This window comes from Saimiri boliviensis, chromosome 6 (assembly GCF_048565385.1).
Source record: "Saimiri boliviensis isolate mSaiBol1 chromosome 6, mSaiBol1.pri, whole genome shotgun sequence".
Taxonomy (NCBI): domain Eukaryota; kingdom Metazoa; phylum Chordata; class Mammalia; order Primates; family Cebidae; genus Saimiri; species Saimiri boliviensis.
In genome coordinates this window covers 99,982,726-100,006,931 of record NC_133454.1, presented here as the reverse complement: position 1 = coordinate 100,006,931, position 24,206 = coordinate 99,982,726, and the positions used below count along the sequence as shown (strand labels likewise).

The 24,206-nt window shown below is 32.1% G+C and overlaps 1 protein-coding gene across 4 annotated transcripts in view; it reads right to left on the bottom strand.

Annotated features, from left to right (window-relative positions):
- Positions 1 to 24,206, bottom strand: part of ELP4 (elongator acetyltransferase complex subunit 4) — a 257,653-nt gene that overhangs the window by 132,453 nt on the left and 100,994 nt on the right. For all 4 annotated transcript variants that reach the window (XM_074401283.1, XM_074401284.1, XM_074401282.1 and 1 more), the window contains exons 6-9: positions 23,399 to 23,483; positions 18,253 to 18,441; positions 2,325 to 2,433; positions 7 to 113 (exon numbers count right to left, since the gene is read on the bottom strand). In XM_074401283.1, the coding sequence (XP_074257384.1) occupies positions 7 to 113; positions 2,325 to 2,433; positions 18,253 to 18,441; positions 23,399 to 23,483 (490 nt within the window). The remainder of the gene's footprint in view (positions 1 to 6; positions 114 to 2,324; positions 2,434 to 18,252; positions 18,442 to 23,398; positions 23,484 to 24,206) is intronic.

Sequence of the window (24,206 nt, the reverse complement as noted above, 5' to 3'; positions counted from 1 at the left end):
TCTTACCTCAATGGTGAATAGCTTCCTTTTTAATTTAAAACCTAAGTCTTTGACATCTGATTCGTCACAAACCAAGTTATTAAGCCGAGGAATCTGCCGTATATGAATCAAGCCTTGTGGAGAGAAAATTAAAAGAAAAAAAATTTAAAACGTTGTCATCAGATGCATAAATTAAAGAGTCTTACAGCAGAATCCTGTAAATTTACACACAAGCATCCTCCCCTTTTAAAACTGGAGCTTACTACCAGGAGCAATGAAGCAAATGGTGTGATTATACTCAAGTAATCAAGCAGAATAAGATAAACAGAAATCCTTGTGCGAGGAAAACTAATTGCACTTTGGTACAGAAGTACAGATGTAAAGAGGGATCTTAATACTTGTCAAAACTACAGCCGGTTTGTGTGTGATTTTCTCTTGTATTTACAGTAAGCAAATATGGCTATCACCTTGCATGCTGCCCACGGCACCACTGAGTGATCTTTATTTTATTAAATGCACCACTAAGCAGGCAGCAAAACAAGGCTTATGGGTTACTGATAACCAGTGAAGCACTCATGAAAAGTATTTCATTTTGTACCTTATTAATGAATTGAACAAACCACTGAAAAAAACTGCACTGCAGAGTACATTCTAAGACCAAATATTAAGCCCTATGCCATCCTAAGACACTCATTTCTATGGCATGTTAGACATCTATGTAGCTGCTGTAAGCTTTGCAACAGTGCTAGGTAAATCATGAGCTTTGGCCTCTTGTCAGTAGAAACAGTTGCTAATTTTTTCTGACAAGGGCACTGGATGGCTTTTGTGCAGCCTAATGTAGTTTCTGACTAAACTAGGGGTCATTTCCCACAGAGGAAGACATGGAAGGTTCTTCACTACATCTTTCTGCCTGACTCAGCTCATATTTAAAAATTGCCATCCAGAGGACACTGATTCAAAACATGGGGAGGAAAGGCAAATTACAGATTTGAACAGAGATAAATCTTATAGTATTGCTTCTCTAGTACAAGGTTTTGTGTGTGTGTTTAAATGCATAATAACGTACCTATTAGTCTTAGCTTAAACCTTTTAAAAATAATTCACTAAAATATATGATCATTTTTTAAACTTAAAAAATGTAAAAGGTATCATCAAGGAGATAGCTTTTAGCTACAAATTAAGAATATCTCATACATACTATTGAATAAAATATATTAATTAGAAATAGGCATACCACACTTTTATTTGCATGTTTCTTATTTTAGCCTTAGATATGCTTGCTTAGCTATCCAATGCCTTACAGAATCGATTAATAATTTTATCATCAGGTCATCCTTATTAACAGAAAGTATATTAGTCATTAGAACCACTTATTACTCTGTGGAAATAATTTATCAATTCAGATTTTGGCACAAAGAATCATAGACTTTCAACCTTTGAAATACTTTGATCAAAATAATATTTTTAAGAATATAATTTTACAAAATGCATAAGCTTATAATACTTGTCTTATAAAATCTGGTAGCAAGCTTCAAATAAGCGACTCAGTCTTTAAAGGTTTCCATAGAAGTATGGTAGTTCAGTAACAACGGTCGTAATAATTTATATATATTAAGAATAATAAGTAAAAATCTGTTATTTACTACATTCTATATTCAGTTTAGACCTGTAATACTAAGACCTAACTACTACACTTTTACTATTCATATAGTTCTATGTAAGACTCATTACTAAAAAGAATCCCCAAATTAACCAATTGACTAAAATATTACTAAAAGTAAAATAAATAAATAAGTAAAAAGTCTGATGAATCCACCTGTGTTTATATCTAAGTGGCAATATTTTATAATCTCAAATGAACAAGAAAATGAGTAAAGAGAGAAAAGTCCAAATATAACCAGACGCTCTCTTTTTGAAAATGTAATTGACTAAGAATCTGTAAATATAATCCAGTAAGTATCTTATCATATGGTTAACTTTGTTAAGTATAAACTGTTATAGAAAGCTGTTATTATTAGAATTAATATGATATTTATTTCAAACATGGCTAATAAGTATGACTAATTTCATGGCTACCTTAAGCCATTAGGACAACAAAATATACATCTGACTGAGCCATGCTTAGTACTGGGTTTGACTCCTTTCAGTTATCACAGTCTATAGTCTTAATGTAGTTTGGTAATAAGCTGCCATGGAAGATGGACAGGAATGGAAAACATTTAACAGATGTATTAGAAAATAAAATCCATACTATTTGACAGTAGATATTTGGATTGAACAAGATGCCTCCAGGTAACCTAGAAGCAGCCTGCTCATGCTCTTCTCTTTATGAAGTTGCTACTTACCATGATAATCCTTATACAATGGGTTAGTTTCTCTCTCAGAACCAATAAAGGATTCCAGACCAACTACTATATCTGACAAGTTTGTGACATGGGCAATAACGGCTTTATTCTGCAAAACAAGGAAACAAAACAGTAACATTAAGTGTTATGTTAATAATAAAATGTCTGTATAATATCACTATGCCATCTCACGAAAAACTGTAGTGGAGAGAGACCATCAACAGAAAAGTAATTTAAAAGTTAAAGCTACTATAGGCTGAAAACTGGATGAAAATATGCCCTTAATTGAACATGCTGGCCCATGTAGTCATGCTATTCTAATTGGAAGAAGTGAAGGGAAAATATAAATTTGTAGAAGACATAAAATGATTAGTTCTGGTAGAGAACATAAATTGATTATTTTTCACTTGTGTTAAGGAACAGGACTACCTTCATTTTCATACATGATTATTTTTCAAATTACTTCATCCATTGCCCATTGGAAAATCTGTCAGACAGCAGGATTCAGAAGCAGTAGATGGTACAGCATAAAGTATAGGGCAAGAGTCCCACTGTTGTCTGTCAGCTGGGACTAGGTCCCAACCCTATAACAGCTGAGGTCCTCTGTGACATATTAGAAACATGGAAAGGACCAGCTAAGAGACTGCAACATGGCTAGCTATGGAGTCTTCTGTTTTCTCTTTCCAGATGCTGCCATTTGGTGCTGGGATAATAATAAAGAGAAAGAAAAGATGGTAGATGACTAACATTTAGACCAGTAGCCTATCCTTTCTTTCTCCACATAATCTGAGTTGAACTGAAATACTGCTAAATACATTTTAATAAATGTCACACTGTGCCAGATCAAAACAATAGGTTAATATTTCTACATACATAGTATGTCCAGTTATTAAGTAGCAAAAGTTCTAAATACTGAGAATCTCATGGCTATAAATATGTAATTATCAAATATCTGGTGGGATTTTTTTTTTGTTTTAATTCTTTAATTACTGGAAATCTAGTATTCCTTTTAGCCCCTGACAGGGTAGTAGATCAGAAAACTGTGATTATATGCTACAACATCTTAGACAATTTTTTGCTTAGCAGATCTAGATAAGCTGAAATTTTGTTTTGTAAAATTTTGCAATTTTGAAACTCTCATTTTACACAATGGTAATGTCAGTCAGTTAAAAACTAATCTTTGAAGAAAAGAATGGGAAATATAAAACAGTCACGAAAAATTATCAGCCTGCTATATCCCCTGTTAGAAAGATGTAAAATACAGTAAAATATTTTCATTTTCTGGAAACATAATTACGACTGAGCTTACTAATATTCTTGTTTAAGTCCCCTTATAAAGATGGCATAAGAATGAAAAATAAAAGAGTCTGGTCAATGTTACCTGACTTGGTATTATGAAACACATAGTACCCTGTGTCACCAAACATTCTGTTGAAATTACTGGTTAACTCACACCTAGGGCAGTATTTGAAACTCCTTCGTAAGTTGGAATGTGTGTTATATAAAGAATATTTCAGCATTATATAAAGAATGTTTCAGCCTTTGGATCAGTGTTGTTAAAAAGATTCAGTAAAAATAATTATTGTTAATTGCCTTTAATATGTTCAATCACGTGGGCACACTAAGTATAGAAAAACATAATTTGGAAATGCCTATTTTTTCTAAGGCAATTTTTCATTCAATGGTGAGAAAATAATCCAGATTGATTCCTTACTTTCAGTTTTGTGCCACAGGGGATGGTCCTACTCCAGGAATAACAGGGGCTTCAGAGGCCATAAACATGTTCCTCTCAATATTTCTTTAGCCAAAGACCATTATATCAAACTCATCCAGGTTGGGTTTCAGCCAGTTATTCTTCACCCAAACAAAAATGTCTGCCAGACATTCCAACAGCTGGGATACAGTTCACAATGAGTCAACTTGAAAATGATTCATTGTGCTGAGTACTGAACAATGTTGGGATGGGGGTGGGGTGTGGCTGGGTTGGTAGTGAAGGGTGAGAACAAGTGGGAGATGAAGAATAACCATGTGGTTCCCCCATTAAGAAGAATCTTGGATAACAACCAGCAGGCTCTTATCATTTCATTTTTAGGATAAACTCAACTGGGAAGAGTACTCCTGTCATGGACCCTCAGATGAACAAGCATTTTATAAAGGCTACTGACAGTATTTCTTAATCAAAAAGGTCAGATTTCCTTTTATCTATAAACAAAAGACTAAGCCTTTGTATCTAAATATCTGAGTCTAAAATGATACAAGTCAATTTTTGTTGGAACTCAACTACTAAAGATTTCAGTGATATAAACTAGGACTTTCTCAGTTATATGAATAATATAAATTGTAAGGTTTAAAGATGAGATTAGTTTCCATTCTAGTAGTACATAAGCAAGGTACTGTGTATTTAAATGGTCAACCTGACATTTGCTTATTTCAAAGAAGATTTCCTTCTTTCACTTAATCTAATTTACTAATAAACCATTTAATATCCTATAATGTTTATCAACTTTATAAGTCTTTTAAAGGTAGTTTGTGGGAGATTTTTAAAAAAATCACTCGAATGGGAAAACTAATGAATTCTAAGTAAAAAATATGTACAGCCTAGATTTCTGAAATTTCCAGAAACTCATTCATGTATTTCATTTATTATATTTCTAAGTTTCACAGGTTTGCATCATAGTTATTAACTACAAACTAAAGTCTATTGAAAAAACTTTCATAAAATATTAGGACAAGAATAACTTTTAATCACACTACTACCAAAAAATTGGTTATATTTCACGATGACCTTACTGCTTTCTGCACAATTATTTTGCAAAATTGTTTGTATAATGTGGCAGACCAGATTAATTGTGAAAGTTGTGGGGCTATCTGAAAAACATTTATAGAATAAAAAGCAATGGAAATTATATAAAAATAACACCTAAGTTTTTGACTGAGAAAATGTTTATTTTTATTATAAATTTATTCAACCTTCTAGTTATATGTAGGAGCATAAAATATATTGGGCTTATAAATGTACATGTTTTTTAAAAAGTTAAAAAAATTGTTATAGATTACTTCTGTACCTTTCCAAGCTTTATAAGGAATATGGTCTATTGATGTAATCTTACCTTAAAACCATTCTTGTCAAAAGGTCTTTCAAATAATAATATTAATATTAAATTGTCTTTTAGATAAAAGCAGGTGAATTTACTCTGAATAATTTAAAATTAACAGCTTAAAAAACCCATAAAAGCATAATAATCACAATTCACTTTAGCAGGAATACACTATGGATAATAAATTGTCATAATATAACCAGCAGTGTTCAGAAAGCTTTAGCATAATGATCTGAGCAGAGGCCTTGAAACTGGAACATCCACCTTCTCATCTTAACAGACTCTTAAGTGTTTTTATGTTATTAGTCAAGACATAAAACCTCTTTGGTCTTCAGTATATATTAACAGCTAGAAATGGAGAAGTAGAGGTATTTGCATAGCAATTACTTAAATTTGAACATAATCTTTGCATTAATTTTGAAGTTGTTACAATATAGTTTCCAATACAGAACATTTCAGTAAGGACATTCAGAATTCATCAATTTGAGTAAATTAATGCTTATGGTGTATGTATGGTATAATGACAACACCCAAGTATGTACAATGATATTGCCACCCTTCCTCCTTGCCCATCTGGATATGAAAATGTAGGATGGCTCAAAAATCCTTCTTATCCTAGACAAATCTCCCTGCGCTCCTGGGTGAAAGTTGTCAGCTCTGGATAGTAGCCAAGACATGACTAGGAGGGAAGCCAGAAAAGAGGAGAGCCAGTGTCCAGGAGTTTTAAGAGTTTGCTGGCAATCTCAAATAGCATTGTATTAAGTTACATAAAGGGCTCTTAAAATTTTCTGTTGCAATGTAATTTAATTAATCATTTAAATTTAAAATATGCCAAATGGTGTTGCAAATAAGCAAAGCAAATCAGATTGTCCAGTCTTCTACCTTTGTATTTCAATTTTGATTTCAAAAAAAACCTTCAGAGTATTTGTTTTGACTGTTCTCTGTTTGGTTTCACAGAATGTTTCCTGTTTGCCATTATATAATGGTAATATATTTTTTATTAGCATATACCACATCTGTTAGTGGATTTTAAATTAGGGAAGATTTAATGCTCCCTTTCAATTCAAAGTTCTTAGTCAAAACTATGAATTTTGTCAAGAGATAAAAATCCAACCACTGCCATTTAAAGCTCCCACAATTTTCAGATAAAAATAGTTCAGATACCTAATTAGAGTTACCAAAGTAACAATTAGAATACCTTAAACCCTCAATATTTCTTTATTTTCGAGGATCTAATTATCTCAACAATATAAAAGATGCAATTTGTTACCAATACAAAATATATTTCCAGAAAAAATTTTAATAAGAGGATTAAGAAGTAATTATCCAATAACTTATAAAGAAGCTTGAAAGGAATAAACCAATCAACATAAAGCATTTATGCAATGCCTCAATTAAGAGCAAATTCTTGAGTTATTCTGTATTATTTAAGAAAGAGAGCAAAAATAATATGAAAGAGCTCTCATTTGAGTATGGTACAAATATCAGATTTGGGACTATACTATCCTGAAAGCACTATTAAGTTAATGTTAAAGACTTAAAGTAACTTAAGGTACTTTATGTTTGACCATAATACATAATGTACTGGGTGTGTGTTGGGAAAGAGTGGGGAGGGGAATCCCCACAAGAAAAGCAAGTATGTTATATTCAACACTTCAATTTATAACAACATTTCCTGAAAAATGATAATTATAGAACATGAATACAGTAGAACTTAAGACTTTTCTCAAAGGATAAATCTGGGGATATTTAATGAGACATTTATTTTTCCATGCTTACTAAGTTCTCCATTTACAGAAATCAAGACTGCGAAATAATAGTTGTTGAACTTTTGTTTTGAACTTTTTACAAATTTGCCCAACTTTCCTCAGAGTTGTCACTTACTTCTGTGGATTAGATTTTTATTTTATTAAAAATATTTGATAGTAGGGAAATAATTCTGTTCATAATTATGAAATTTAGAACATTTGTAATAAACTAATGAAGGTACTAAATATTGTCAGATTTAACACTGAACTTAAAGTCACAGTTAATTTTAGAAAACAGAAGAACTTTTGTAAATTAAAAAAATTCTAAGTGTTAACATATTCTCTGGTTAGCATCATATACTAATATTCACATAGGAAAATAATAAAACAAACGTATTTTGGTTCTTTATCCTAAAGCCCAAAGCATTTCCACAAAGGGGCTAATGGCAAATATATCTAACCCAATGGTGAAAAAAATTGCTAGAATATCAAATGTTACTAGGAATAGGAAATGGAGCCACAACTTTTCGTGTTTTCTATGTGATCAAATATTCAATATTCTAAATTTTGGTATGAAAATGTTGGTTCTTTATAATTGAGACCTTTTTTAAAAAAGAATACATTATTTTACTTTCAGAAATATTATTTATATTATATTTAAACTGGCTTCAAAGATTCAAATACATATACTTTGTAGAACAACTATTTATATTAGTTTTTTTTTCAGTAGGTTATTCTATAAAACATTCAAAAGTCTTACATATTCTGAAAAGTCTCAAAATAGGATGAAGAAAATACCAAAATAAACAGGCTGGACAGAATAATGGTATAATATTCAAAATTAATTGTAGGTATTTTTCTTAAGTACACATCTAGTTTCATATTAAGGAATCTACCCACAGAAACATTTGTGTTTCATGATTAAAAATGTTTTATGGGAAACTTCCTAAATCAGAAATCTTTTTTTACTACTTTAATACCTGGAACCCTAAAATGCAATTCACAGATGTCCAAAAGCTCACTCCCTGCCTGGAAAAATAATTGCTAATATTCAAATATCAAACAGAGCATCCAGCTGATGTTTGTGATGCAGTAGCAGGTTAAAGACACTAAAGTTTAAAATCAGCTTAGAATAATCCCATATTGAGTATAAAATTATAGCCTGTCATCAGGAGCAGGTTGTCAGAGCCAGGTCCAGATGGGAGACTGGCTGGGAAAAAGGCTGAGGCAGGTGGGAAAATGATGGGAACCTGACGGAAGACAGGACTACTCCCTCTGCTGGCAAGGTCCTCACCTGCTTGAATTTTTAACAAATGACTAGCTTTTCTTTAATTATTTAAGATATTATCAATAAATTATATAAGATGCCCCCCTTTCAGTCTGCACATTTTCAAATGCATGGTACCTTATTTTCATGAGATTAATTTGGCAGACATATAAGGATCCAATGTTTCACCAGGAGGTCCAATTGTTTATCTTGTAATTTAAGTATATTATAAACATAAAAAATTTAAAAAATATAGCATTGTTTTTATAATATAAGGCTTTTCAAAATTAAGAATCCCTTTGAATTATGTTTGTTGATATGTATACTTTCTTGAAGAAAAAAAAATTCTTGGGTTACGGACTTCTCAATCTCTTTCTCAGGCTCTGCATAATGTCCCGTAATGAAATAATATAGAAATGAACCATATAAATCAACTATACAGGGAACAAGGAAACAGCATGTCACAGCAAAACAGCATAGATGTACAGCGCCAAACCTATCTGATAATCTAATGATCTGAGTTTACAGATATTATGTACTAATATGTAAGAAATTAAGAACTAATGTTTACACAAAAAAATTGCTAAATTTTACAGAAAAATTATTCAATATTTGATTTTCAATGTAAGTTAATAGCTGCAGCAAAAACATTTAGTAAAAATCTGTTCTAAGATTTTGGCCTACAACCAGAAGCTCCCAGAACAGGAGGGATCAGCTTTTTCACCCACTGTTCTCATCTGAATCCTGGCTTAAAAGCTATTCCAGCTCCCAGCTTTCCAGAAGGCTCCATCCCAGGAATCCTTGCCTGCCATTTGGTTGCTGATTTTAATCTCTCAGGACTTTCTTACAGTGGCTCTACTATGCTGAACTGGCACTTGCTTCTAGAAGTGAGTTATTATTAAACCTGTAGGTCAATTGTGGCACTAACAACTCTTTGGAACCTTTCAGCCACAGTGTACAATTTGCTAGTCTAATTAAATATTAATTCTAAGTGTTACATTTTGTGGCTAAGAGCTTTTATTTTCTATCATCAGCCTGGAAGGAAAAGAGGTTACAAGGCTAATTTAATCTCTCCCCTGTCCTTCCCAACATTAAAGATTAACTACATATGGTACGAAAACATCATTAAAGAAGCAAGACTCTTTATATAACAATGATTATGTAATTAATAGCAAAGGGCTAAAACATAACGTTAGGACATAATATCTGACCTGGTACTTAAACAGCTTTACATTATAACTGTTTACAAGCATGTCTGGTCTCAACATTAAGAAATAAATATCATTCATTTTTAATGACGGTAATCTTTCTTTAAGAAAAAGTATACATCCAAGTATATAAATAGGAATAATTCAAAACTCATGTTTTCTCCCAGGTATTTTTCAGATACCTTACAATGCTAAACAGAAAAAGTTTAGTAATTTTATTAGTAAAATAAATGAAAAATTAAATAAAGTTTTACTTGTTTTTCTATATACAAAAGTGATGTACAAGACAGTTTATGATAAAAATAATGTAAAAGATCGTTTCCCCTTTTTTCTCCTACCATATTCAAGTAGCTTGAACACACAGGACCCCCCACTCCCCCTTCTGCTCCCAGAACAGTTGTGTCCATCCTTGGACACTGGGCATTATAAAGATGATGCAGTCCAGCAGCCAAAGATTCCATATGTCCAAACAGATGACTCAATCTCCATACCGTGATGAGACATTTCACTATTTTTATCGTTGATACATTTGAAAAGTTTGGTCCTAAATAGCCCTTTAGCTAATAACTACTACCACTACAGTAACTACAGAGTGAATAACAATATGAACAAGAACATCACAAAGTTATTTTAGAGGAAGCAAAAATATTTTAAATCAAAATCTTTTTATGGCTTACTGATTATGCTTTGGTTAGATTAGGTGTAATGAAAGGTTTCTAAATTGTACTTTTAAAGATGAAAATGAATCTTACTGACAATTTAAAATATATCCTGTTCTTACTCAATATGCATATTTCCATGAAGACAAAATGATACATGTACTGCTACTTTGCTCAATATATACAGAACTTTATAGATAATTTAAAGTCTGTGTATTGGAGTTTATTTGTATAAAAAGTTTCAATCATCCTTGTCCAAAAAAGTAAATTAAATATATATGTATAATGCATACAAGCTATGATGTGATTTTAAAAATTAACCAGATATCAGCATGTGTAGTCTGAAACAGAAGAAAAAAAGCTGGAGCTACAAGAATTTATAAGTCCAAAGTCTGTGGTAGAAGGACTGAAATACAGTTTGACTGTTTTTTATTTCAAAGAAAACAGATTCTGTTTACAACTTACTATACTGACACAAAGTTACTGGAATTTGACAAATATGATGTACAACTGAAATGGGTATAATATAATTTAGTTCATTTTAAGAACTGCTTCTTTTTAAACTTTTAAATATGTAAATTTCTTATAATCAATTTCAGAGTATTTAAGAAGATCTGAAAACATTAAAGGCAGATTCCCAGTTGAGAATATCCTGATTAAGAAAATAATTCATAAAAAAAATGACACTGACTATCTGGCTTTATCCTTTAGTAATTGTAGCTATGATCAAGAGATTAATTTGTAATTTTCATCCTTAAATAGTCTTCTTAGTAAAGTGCATTTAAAAAGATAATTTAAAATAAAGTTGTATGACTGAAGGTAGTGTTATGCTCATACCAACAATAAGACAAAAAGTATTTTCCAAAATTTTATGGCTGTAAACTCACAAAAGTCTATTTTTCTTTACCATGCAATTATTCTTAGTTCTTGTTTTAAGAATAAAAGATTTCACACTGAGAGAAATTCACAAGGCCACTGGAGTTCACATTTCATAATCCCATATTAGTGGTTAGTTCTAAAGCGGTCCATTGGTTGACTTAGAGTTTAGCTGCTAAAATACTCAGCATGAACAAAAAGTTTATGGATGTGAAAAGGTTTGTTCTGAATTTCACTACATAGAAACATACTGTATCATTCACTTGAGTGGGTTCAAAGCTCTAACACATTAATGTTATAGAAGATTAATTTGAAAACACATCAATTAATACACTAAATAAAATCTCATTCATTTTTCAGGAGACATATTTTAACAAGGTCCTTTCTCCCTGCTTTTCATCAGAAAATGAGTTTTCCTTGGTATAACCTAATATGCTGGCAATAGTTTTCTTCAGTGAGATAGCTGAGAAAAAATTCTACAGATCAAATTATTATAAAACAGTGGGTATGTAAGAAAAATTGAATAAGGCTATTAATTGACCAAGTGCCAATGACAACAAATGAAAATATCCTATAGGCTAATTTCAAATCAGAAATTTGGTTGAATAAAGGAAAGTTAAATAGTTCACCAACTACTGTTCTCTAGACAAGTAAATTAAACTCTGGCAATAATTATAATTATTATACAATGAAAAAACATAATGTCATATTCTATGATCCAGAATGTCAAAGGAATTTTCATTCTTGCATTGTTGTACTTGGGGAGAAATTTATCAAGTTGTTGTTTGTATTTAAAAATTCCTTAAAAGTGTAGACTATGACAGCTTGAATAAAGATTAGCAATAATTAGTAAATTTTCTTTTTGAAAAAAAAAATGCTGTGAGAATGGCATAAGGAGTAACTTTCTCAGTTTTTCATTTTATTAATTAAAGTGTTTCAATATTTACTTCCCAATAGTCTTAGGTAAAAGTGCTTTAAAACACACAATAAAGAACTTGCCACAGATTATTAAAAATGCATAAACTATGGGATATTCACTTTCTTTTCACCTCACTAATAAAATCATCATAAGGCACAAAAATAAGTTTCTATTTCCAAAAAGAATAAATGCTATTGGTCACCATTTTCTTCAAGCACACAACTATTACCAGGAATTGAAAATAAAATTAATTTAAAAGCCACAAAATGTTTGCATAATTTGGAGGTGAATGACAAATTGTGCTAGTGGTAAGCCAATTCCCATTTATAGACCAACAAATTATTGTTTCATATCTTGCTAGATATTGAAATCAAACGGTATCCCATTGTAACTGCTTTAAAGTTACTACTTTGCAATACACACACGCGCGCACACACACACACACACACACACACACACAACTCATTAAAAAGTTTCAAAGGGTACAAAACCATTTCTGTTTCTAACAGTAAAGGGGGACAGGCAGCAGAATGTTGAGTGTGGTAGAAATATAATAACCCTTAACATGGGTACTTACACCAAAGTTTTTAAAAGTTTCAATAATATTCTTATAATTAAAATAATATGTAGGAAGAATTTAAAGACAGGGTTTTAGTTACTCTTCTTAGATGCAACCTTTTCTCTCTCTTTTCTTTTTTTCAATCCATGACAACCTCTTTCACTCGACAACAGAGTTTTGAACAGTTGAGTTGTGAGAATGTGAGCAGCTGCTGTTATTATAACTAAAGGTCTGTCTACTGCTTGAGTCTGAGAGACCACATGTTCGGCTGTCCTCTCATCTTGCCATCCTCACCAATTAACTATTAACATGGAGGGCTGTACACATGCTCTTGGGGGCTCTTTAACAGGCTTCTTGGCGAGTGGAACAACTACACAGCAGGGATCTGGGAACTGAGCAATGCCGGAATATAGGGGAGCCGTCCGTAGTTCTGCTCCTTCTAATGACACTTTACTCCATAGTTCAGCATGTAACAAAGTCTGTATTTAACTTAGCCATTTCACACACATTTTCAGTTCAATGTCTTTGGGCACATACTAAAACTATATTCTAGCAAGAGACAATGTAAGTAATAATATTACTTCATAGGGATAACTGTTTTAAGATTATATACATACGCACTTAAGACATTCATAATATATTTGTTGAACAATTTTAGTGTTTTCTTAACAGATGTTTAGAATTTATTTTTATATACTTGTTCCAAAGTATGCTTTCCATTTTTTTCACCTGTGGTGTTAAAGAAAATAATCTTTAATCTGCAGGAAATAAAAAATTTCAAATTCAAAGTTGTGAGACTGAACACAAAACATTTCAAATGCAAATTAAAAAATAATTCTTGTTCCTTCTACTTGCAAAATTCTTATTATAACAGTAAGTTAAAATCAGTTTTGAATCTGTGTCATTATTTTCCCTATTTTAAGTTTTCCCTCTCTTTGCAATTTCCTTAACTATGTGTTCCTTCCCTACAATGAAATTAAACATGGGAAGCATGCCAAAAGTACAATAAAGGGTAACTAATCATTACTATACAAGTCTGACAGAATGCTAATAACTAAAGTAAGAATACCGATTAGCTGGTTTAACAATTCAAGAAATAAAGATATTTTATACAAACTACCTTTAATCTAATGTTAATATATATAATGCACTCAAATAAAGGTACCATAATTTTATTATTTATAGATACCCAACTATGTCTGACAAAATTTCCAAGGATTTCCATTTCTACTTCTGCTTGAAACCACTCTACTACCACTCCCAAGCTGAAGTATCCATATACTCACACTACTTTTCTGTTCCATCTTATCTTTTACATTGTTGAAAAAGTTCCATGAGAATAGGAACCTTGTTTGTCTTGTTTGCTACTGTACCCCTATGGGTGCCTAGAACAGGGCCTGCCTTATCTGTTAAATAAGTGGATAAGCTAAATTACCTATAGTCATTCGATCACCATTTAAACCTTAATTTATAATCTCCAGAGTTGACACTGGTCATAGTGGACAGGAAGCTGATGTATAATGTTGAAAGAATCCTGTTACAACACGGTGAGGCTACCAATATTTGGATGGCCAACTGGCTTTATCTATGCCTCCTGGTCTGTCTCAGTCCTAACCTGTGAGAAGATCTTGTCAGTATCTTTCATAAAATGAGGCAGCTGGAGATTTCTATTGCTTTGATAGATGTTTATACCTTATATTTCGTAGCCTGATCTCTGTTCAAATTCTCAGTTTTGGAAATCTGTTTCAGTAATGATAGTGAAATGATAATTGCTAACATATACTGAATGCCTACTATGTGCCAGCACTGTGTAAGTAGATATTACTAATCCTCTTAATTGGCTACTTTTTGCTCCATTTTCACAGATGAAGCTGAGGCTGAAAAAATTAAGCCTTGACTAAGACTATGCAACTATCTGTAGTTGGATCTATCTGCCTCTAAGAACCCAGGCTCTTTCTACCACTTAATGCTACTTTGTATATAGTCTGTTTCTAAATTTTGGCTCTAGTATCTCTATTGAACATTTAGCATAGCACAGCGGTTAAGAATATGGTAATAAGAGGTAGACTACTTAGGCCTAAATTCTGCCACTCATTAGCTCTGTGATCCTGGGAAAAGATAATGACAGTATCAACTATATAAGTTATTATGAGAATAAATGAGTTAATATTTGAAAAGCATTTAGGACTGTGACTGGCCCATAGTAATCACCATGTAATCTTTTATTAAACTCACAGTCCACTGGTTATATGTATTTGTATGTCTTTGATTATCTTTCTAAGCACACTGCTTGCAATTCTTATTCTCTTTCCTTAGTCAAAAAACTGATTTTTCCTGATAGACTTTAAAAGTTATTTTCTCTCCTATTTATATAATAATGGATTTGAACAAATTTAAGTTTTTGGGCTTTTTTTTTTTTTTTTTTTTGAGACGGAGTTTTGCCCTTGTTGCCCAGGCTGGAGTACAATGGAGTGATCTTGGTTCACTGCAACCTCCATCTTCCAGGTTTAAGCAGTTCTCCTGCCTCAGCCTCCCAAGTAGCTGGGATTACAGGCATGCACCACCACGCCCAGCTAATTTTGTATTTTTAGTAGAGACGGGGTTTCTCCGGTCAGGGTGGTCTTGAACTCCCGACCTCAGGTGATCTGCCTGCCTTGGCCTCCGTATTTTCTACTCAACATTTTCAGATCAAACCAAATATTATGATCAGATATCATGTTCAAAGGGTAAGGGGAAATTTATTTTATTTATTTATTTATTTTTTTTGAGACGGAGTTTCGCTCTTGTTACTCAGGCTGGAGTGCAATGGCGCTATCTCGGCTCACCGCAACCTCCGCCTTTTCTCCTGCCTCAGCCTCCTGAGTAGCTGGGATTACAGGCACGCGCCACCATGCCCAGCTAATTTTTTGCACCTTTAGTAGAGATGGGGTTTCACCATGTTGACCAGGATGGTCTCGATCTCTTGACCTCGTGATCCACCCGCCTCGGCCTCCCAAAGTGCTGGGATTACAGGCTTGAGCCACCGCGCCCGGCCAATTTATTTGTTTTTTATAACTCAATTGATATTAGGGCCAGGAGACTACTATATGATAGCTTTGCAGAACTGTCTAGGGATGAGAGATTGAAAAATGTTAGAAGTTTGTAGTTTTTAAAAAAAGACAGTCTCTGTTTTGAGGAAGATGTCTTCATTCTTGGTCATACTATATGACTTTATACTCATTACCAAAATCTGGCCCTCTGTTTTGCTATGTCTATTTCAAAGGAATCTCTTTACTGCTATGTTAAGAAGCATAAATTTTCTCTCTCTCTCTCTCTTCCGGTTATACAGAGGCTTAAATATATCTGCAAAGTACCAAAGTTAAAATATTGTTTCAGGTTCAGACATCCAGATCACTACATTATTCATTCATTATTTAATCAGTGGTCTAGATAGGTTGACTTGAGGTCATCTGATAGTATCTGCTGTTTCCTTAAACAGAGGCTGCAGAATTCACTGTCACAGAAATCTACAAAAGGAGTCTCTTCCTTAAGCAATAAAGATGCTTACCAATAATACCGCTTTAAAGAAGTGTTTTCTTTTTCTGGTAGAGGCCTCTTTAGAATAAAGTTTAAAGTTACATATATGCATATGTTTTTTTCATAACTGTTTTTCTTTGCTTTGCAATTATGCAAAAGGAAGCACATTTTCATCTTTTTTCTCTCTTGTCTAGAATAGAACTTTTTGTTTAATCTTTTGTATATATTAATTTACCAAATATTTTAGAATAATTTTCTTTTTAAAAATGTGGAATAATTACAATGTTGACCAAGAATTTTTTTTTTCCCTAATAGAAACTTAGTGTCATCAAAGGTAGTTAATAATTCAGGACACACAGGATATAGTGTGACAGAGGGGAAATAGTTTAAATTTAGAGTTAAACAGATCTGAGCTTGAATACCAGATTAAAATGTGTAACAGATATGAGATATCGGAGAATCATTTAACTTCAGTTTAGCTGTCTTTGCAATTGGCATCACAGCTATCAAGGTTTGAAGTCAGGGAAGGACACTGGCCTGCTACTTAATGGGGTGATCCTATGGAAACACAGGTAAAAACTACCTGTTTCACAGGGTAGCAGTGATGATTCAACAACATAATGCTTGTAAAGTGCTTGCATGTAGTACATGCCTAATAAATAGTTGTAGTAATAGCACAGTAGTAGTAGTAGTATTTTCACCAGTATCTGATGTCTGTTTCATGTTTATTTATCATAAAAATAAAAAAGCTCACCATGTCTAACCAAACTATTATTCAAGTACTAACTTTACAAGAACGTATTAACAATGAAAGCAATACAAGTATGTGTACAATGTCTAGCATAATGAGACAAAGGAGTTTCCTTACGATATTTCTATGATTGTAAGCTAATAATAATAATAATAATTAAGGTTCAGACATAATGTATAAAAAATCATTCAAGGAAACTGAGTTATCCTCTCCTGACTATATAAATAAATAAATTCTACTGACCAAGGAGATCAAATTCACTTCTTTTAAAATTTAATTTTATTTTGTGTAGCGATAGGGTCTTGCTATGTTACCCAGGCTGAAATTCTGGCCTCAAGTGATCCTTCTGCCTCAGGCTTCCAAAGTGCTGGGACTACAGGTGTGAGGCACTGCATCTAGCCAAATTCACTTTTCATCTGTCACACTTTTCAGTCATATGTGCTATGTAACTAAATGGCATTTTAATAAATTTGCTATTTGCAAGTAGGGTCTGCGTGTGTTAGTACAGAGATACTAACATTACATGACTTTATAATAAAGTCATGTATTAATTTAGTCAATATTAATTTAATTAACATGTATTGAATATCTAGAAAAAGCCTAGGTACTATGTTAAGAATTTTAATCCACGAAGATGGGAAGAAAAAAGAATTTTAAAACCACATTTAATATTATTTTATTACCATAAAGCCTATGAAGTATAAGTATTTGGCTCTCCCTCTATGGAGACTACAATGTAGTAGATACATAAAATTATATATATAATCACATGTTTGAGGCAGACAATATATACTTAAGTAAACAATACTAATATTAACATATATTTTACATAATAGTAATTAAAGAAACCAGAAGGTGATTCAGAACAAGAACTAAAACTATGGAAAAAATTCAAATGAAAATACATTGATTCATTAGCAAAAGAAAAAAAAAACTATAAAATGTTTAGAGGAAAACACAAGAAAAAGACCTTAAAGAGGGCAAAGACTGTCAAGATTGGAGGTGTGAGGGAGGTAAACCACTAAACCATTAAAAAAAATTTATAAGTTAAACTTCATCAATATTAAAAACTTTAGCTCTTCAAAAGACACTGTTAATGGAAAAAGCAAGTCATAGGCTGGAGGAAAATTATTACCAAGTTGTAGTTAAAATATCAAAGAATTTTACAAATTGATAGAGACTATGGAGAAGACAGACAAAAGACAAGCAAATTGCCAGAAAGCACATGAAAAGATGGTCAACATCATTAGTTATCATGGAAATACAAATTCAAAGCACAATGTTATACTATATGAGTTATGAAAAAGTAGTTCTGGAAAGTTCTTACTTGGATCAGATGTGTTGGCATTGTGATGATGCAGGCCGAAAGAGAGGTTCTCAGAAGTCCACGGAGAACATAGAGGAACTTGGTAAGGCTGTGACTGCTGTCTCCATTTTCTGTACAGCAAATATCATCTCCCCATAAAGGTGAGCCAAGATTCTGAATTCCTATTCTTAAAATATTTTTCTGTTTTTTCTAAAAGAAAGAGGAATAAAAGCAAACATAAAGTTTTGCTAATAAATAGAATACCTCTTTTAATCTGTCAGTTCATATCTTTATAACATCAGGGAGATAATGTCAATAGATGTCATAAAAATCTAAAGAGTATCAAAAGCCTTAAGCTTTAAATCGTATCTAAACTTTAACAACTCTAAGAACTGTTATCTTAGCAACTTAAAATATATAACAAATCACAGATAATAATGATAAACTCTAAACTAGAATGCTTGCGAACCAATTCTCGGTATTAGAAAATTCTGTCTTTCTGTAAACTATAAATTGTTCAGTATTTCTCCATTTGATTTTATCTTACCTACTGCCTGATCTTTTCTTTGAAAAAAGCTTAAATATGACTTTCCGGTTTTATATTTTACATTTGCCTCTGGTTTTTCTTCTTGAAGCTGTTGTTAAAATAATAATTTAAGTTCAACATCTTTCGTAAAATTTAACAGGTGAACAGTTAGAACTTGAACCTACTGAAATTAAGGTCACAATAAGTGACTATATTTCTTGGGAAAAGAACATTTAAAAATCATTAATAAAACTGTGAATAAATCACTGTAAATAAATGTTTAACAACAGATGTGTTTATAATAAATTCTACTGTTTGAGTTACTGTAAATTAGCAAATGTTTTGTAGATGCTTTCCTTAGAAATTCAGTAAAATTTCTGGGCAAAAGAAGGAGGTGTTAACAAAACCTGGCATGTGCAAATGATTGAAAAATCATTATTAGAATTGATGAAAAAAGCAAGATGGGTCTTAAAGTCATAATTTGGAACACTGTTACTTTATATGTGATTTCTGATGAAACAAGATCCTAAAATGTATCACTTGCTATTGCTATAAAATACCACTAATAAAATTTATTAACCAACAAGTTACTGTCCAACACAATATATTTATTTCCCTGATATTACAAATGAAAATTGAATTTGTGTATTCCTTTTCAAGCAGAATTTATTAAGCACGGAAAGGAAGAAAAATGCGTACAACATGGAAATGTTAGAAGATGAAAGCCTAAAGGAATAGAAACTAGTAAATGAAAAAGAGAGAATTATAGTCAGGACTATGTAACAAAAGCAGATGTATAATTCTGACAAGACACACACATTACTTAAGCCTTAGTTTTTTCTCTCTTTCTTTTCTTTTCTTTTCTTTCTTCTTCTTCTTCTTCTTTTTTTTGAGAAAGGCTCTTGCTCTTTTACCCGGATGCAGTGCAGTCACATTACCATAGCTCATGGTAGTCTTAAACTCCTGGGCTCAAGTGATCTTCCCACCTCCTCCAGAGTAGCTGGGACTACAGGCATGTGCCACCACACCTAGGTAATTTTTCTTTCTTTCTTTCTTTTTTTTTTTTCTTTTTCTTTTTTTTTTTTTTTTAACATGTAGAGCCAGGGTCTTGCTAAGTTGCCTAGGCTGGCTTTAAACTCCTGGACTAAAGCAATCCTCCTGCCTCAGCCTCCCAAAGTATTTGGATTACAGGTGTGAGCCACTGTGTTCAGACAGTTTTTTCATTTTAAAATTAAAAAGAGAGGCTGGGCTCACACTTGCAATCCCAGCACTTCGGGAGGCTGAAACAGGCAGATCACCTAAGATCAACAGATAGAGACCAGCCTGGCCAACACAGTGAAGTCCTGCCTCTACTAAAAATACAAAAATTAGCCAGGTGTGGTGGTGTGCACCTGTAGTCTCAGCTACTTGGAAAGCTAAGGCAGGAGAATTCCTTGAACCTGGGAGGCGGAGGTTGTGTCACTGCACTCCAGCCTGGGTGACACAGTGAGACTCCATTTCCAGAAATAAAATTAAAAATAATAATAATAAATAAATAAAAGGAGAGAAGGTAACATTGTTGTTCTATGATTCAATATAGCTGAAGGCATATAATGGCCTCGATAAGACTACAAGAATAAAATTACAGAAAAAAGGAATTTAGAATAAGCATATTAGAAAGAAACCTCCTGACTCTTAAGGACCTAAAACATGATTGTACTATGAAGGCAGCTGGTTCAATTTTTAAAATGATTGTGTTAAGGTTATGATAGACAACCACCTAAGACCTCCTATGTTACCATCCTCAATGGTCCACAAAAATTGTTTTCTTTTTATTTCTGCCTTACTTGAATGAAATGAAGTAATGAGATGTACCAGGGCTTAGAAGTATAAATACATTTCTGGTGAATTAGTAGATCTGTGAAATATGGTGAGTTATTTATTTTTCTTTATTATTTAAAACCTTAGAATTTAAGTAAAATGGCAAGAATTTAAAGTTCATTTTGCTATCTCTAAATGTGTTATCTCATGATAACAAACAAGTTAGATTCTCAACAGAAAGAGCACTCTAGAAAAAGGGAGAGAGAAACGTACAAAAAAAAAAAAAATCTAGATATTAGAATGAAACACGACGGTAACAGAAGAGCAGCATGTTTCCCCGTCAACATTTCAGAAACTAAAGATCAATGGTATTTTAATCCACTGTCCCATAATCTATTATTGTATTGAAAAGTACCTGATAGAAGTTTATAACAAAAATGCTGTTAGGCATGAAATCAGGAGTACTATAGAGGTTTAATGATTCTGACAGATACACTGATAAATGCATATCAAGGGAATGAAAATATTAAGCTAAAAAATGAATGAGGGATAAGATATTTAAGTAAGGTGGGTACCCACACAACAGAATATAACTGAGCATTATACTTCATTAATATTTTTTAAAAATGGTAATTGCAAAAACAAAGGTTGAATTAGTAATCTCTTGTGTCCTTTAGAACATATAATTCCTTTGCTATGCCATATAATAATGGGGCATACTGTGTGGCATAGGATTAAAAATATAAAAGCTGTACAATAAATGATTTTAATCCTATGAGAACATCCAAAATATTTAATCTGGTATTCTAAGTAAAATCCATGTCCAAATTTCATTTTTATCATGTATTTCTAAGATATTTAAAAACAACAAATGAAATTATGACCACAATTTGTAAATGTTTGTACTCTAATTATCTCTACAGATGAGCTATATGACTTTACTTACTACCAAAGCTAATTATAAGGTAGTAAACGATATTCTGTTCCTTAGAGTCTATTCTATATGTTGTCTACTATTAGTTCAGTTTATTTGAAAACACAGTGTTAAAAAAAGATAAAAATTTTCTTTTAAAATGTAAGATTTATTTGAATGTCAGAACATTATTTTTGACTTAGGAGTAATATCTTTTGAAGTAGTACCTTGTAGATGCATTTCTGTGGCTTCTCTAACTCATCTAAAATTTCTGACACAGACACAGACTAAGTAATTTATCACACAGTACAATCTATAAAGATATAGAATTTATTACATTTTAGTTTCAATAAAATTATATTTTTATAATAACTTATTGGTATATTTTAATTTAAAAACAGTTTTGGTATTCACTATGGAAATGTCTACCTGAAACCTGTTAAATCTTTATAAAGGTCAGTAAATATAGAATCTCTGGTTCAGAAAGCCAAATCAGCTCCAGTTTGTTATCTATAAATTTTTGTGAAAAAAAAAATTGTTTCTTGAAAATAGGGGTGTTTTCATAGTCGAATAAACAACTAAGAAAACAAATGTTTCATTCTATTCCTATACTAGCTTACTTATTAAGGATTCTTAAGGGGTGTGTGTGTGTGTGTGTGTGTGTGTGTGTGTGTGTGTGTGTATGTGTGTATTCCTTTTGCTATTGCCTTTGCTTTTGGGATGCTATAAAATTTCTTGCTCTTAGAAAATGTGTCATCATCCTGCAGGAGCAGCAGCTCTGCACACTGCATCATAGGAACTGTTATGACATGCCTGTTTCCATAGTTACCACAGCAGTGGGGAGAGGTGTCTGTCAGGGACCAATTTACCTCTCCAGACAAGCACTGGCACCAAAGGAAAGCCACAGTGCCCATAAATCTTAGGTAGAGCCAAAAATGGAGCAACACTGAGCAAAATAAAATTATATTAAATACCAAAAGCCATTACAAAAATTATGACATACATGAAAAGCCACCTATAAATAAATGTCTGTACTTTACCACACACACACAGGTATTTTTAACCTGGTATTAAACTGGCAATCAAAACAAATTTTAAAATAATTTATTTTGCCATGGAAAAACTTAAAATATAATAACAAATTTTACAAGAATATTTAAAAATCCATGAATTAAGCATAAATGTAGCTGATAATACCAAAAATAAGACTTTTAGCTTCTTTGTCTTCTTCAATAAAAATAATGGTGCTTCAGAAATACTTCTGCTAAAATAATACAAATGTAATGCAAATCATTTAGTAGCAAAAGCAATTAAAATCACTGTGGAAGAATTTTGAAAGGCATGATATGTAGAAATACAATCATTTTATTTAAGTTAAACTAACCAGAATGTCTTTATTAGTGGAAATTTGGAGGAAGTTTTTAAAATTAGAGCTACAGAAAAATTGCTGTTATAAAATATTTAATACAGCAAATAAAATGTATTTTTTATTCAATAAAACAAAGCATAATACAATAAAATCTTAAGATAATTCTTATTCATAAGGTAATTTGAAATTAAGGCCTGAATGACAGAAACATGAACAGTTTAAATAGAAAAGTGCGAGCCTTGCAGATTTAAAAGTAATTCTCAAAATGCAGCTACTTAAGCCCAAATGCTACAAATGCATATTTTAAAATGATGTTGATAATGCATATGCATGTCTTATGTGTCTCCGCTGAGAACTTAGCTGAAACTCTAAATACATAATAAAAGTCAAACTAAGGCTGCTTGTGCTCTGCTTATTTACATGTTCTGTGCTTGAAAACAGCTTGTTCACTGTTTATTATTCTAAAACCTTCTAGGTTGCTCCCCAACCCCCGCACCCAAGAGAATTTGAAAACAACATAACAGGAATGATTATAAAAGATTTTGAAGTTATTTAATACCTGGGGATTGGATCCATCAAATCCTTCCTCATAAATGATGTTCTGGATAAACTGAAGCAGCTTTATGTAGCCATAGGTCAAAGAACTGTTAGTAAGAAGTGGTTCAAATACACAAATGGGTTATTACACAGAAGTACAAAATCTATGCTAGAACATTAACTACATAATTAAAAGGTATACATTTATTAGATTACTTAAGAATGTGTCAAAATAGTATTATATAATCCTAAAATATGAAGTCAATACATACATGGAATAAGTTATAATGCTCTATAATAACTTGCTCAGTGTTCTCGACATCATGGGAAGATAAATATCTGTGCAGACTAAGATGACTTAATTATGTCAGGCTTAGTTACCTCCAAGAAAATTAATGATTTAATGAAGCAACCTAAAAAAAGAAGCTGCTATAGCTTTTCAGGAGTAATCATACATAATTAACACATAGTTAATGAACTGCTACGCCAAGTACACCTGAATCAATGTCCTGATCACCTGAGCTCATCTTCCATCAAAGTTGATTTTCTTAGAATAAACTTCTAAAATAATAGTAATTTTAAAACTTGATTTTCTAAGACACATGAAGAAAAGTGAATATAATCTTCCTTTGTTAAAAGAAGACAATGGATGAATTTAAGAAGAAAACCAAATTTACTTCCGTATGAATACTAGCATTAATGTTATTGTTTTAAAATATTTTATAAGTGCTATGAAATATCTCAAAGAAAATTTAGTAAGCATGAGGAAAATCTGCTTTACATTAACTGAAGTTAAGATCCTGCATAATGGACAATCTGTATGCTATGAC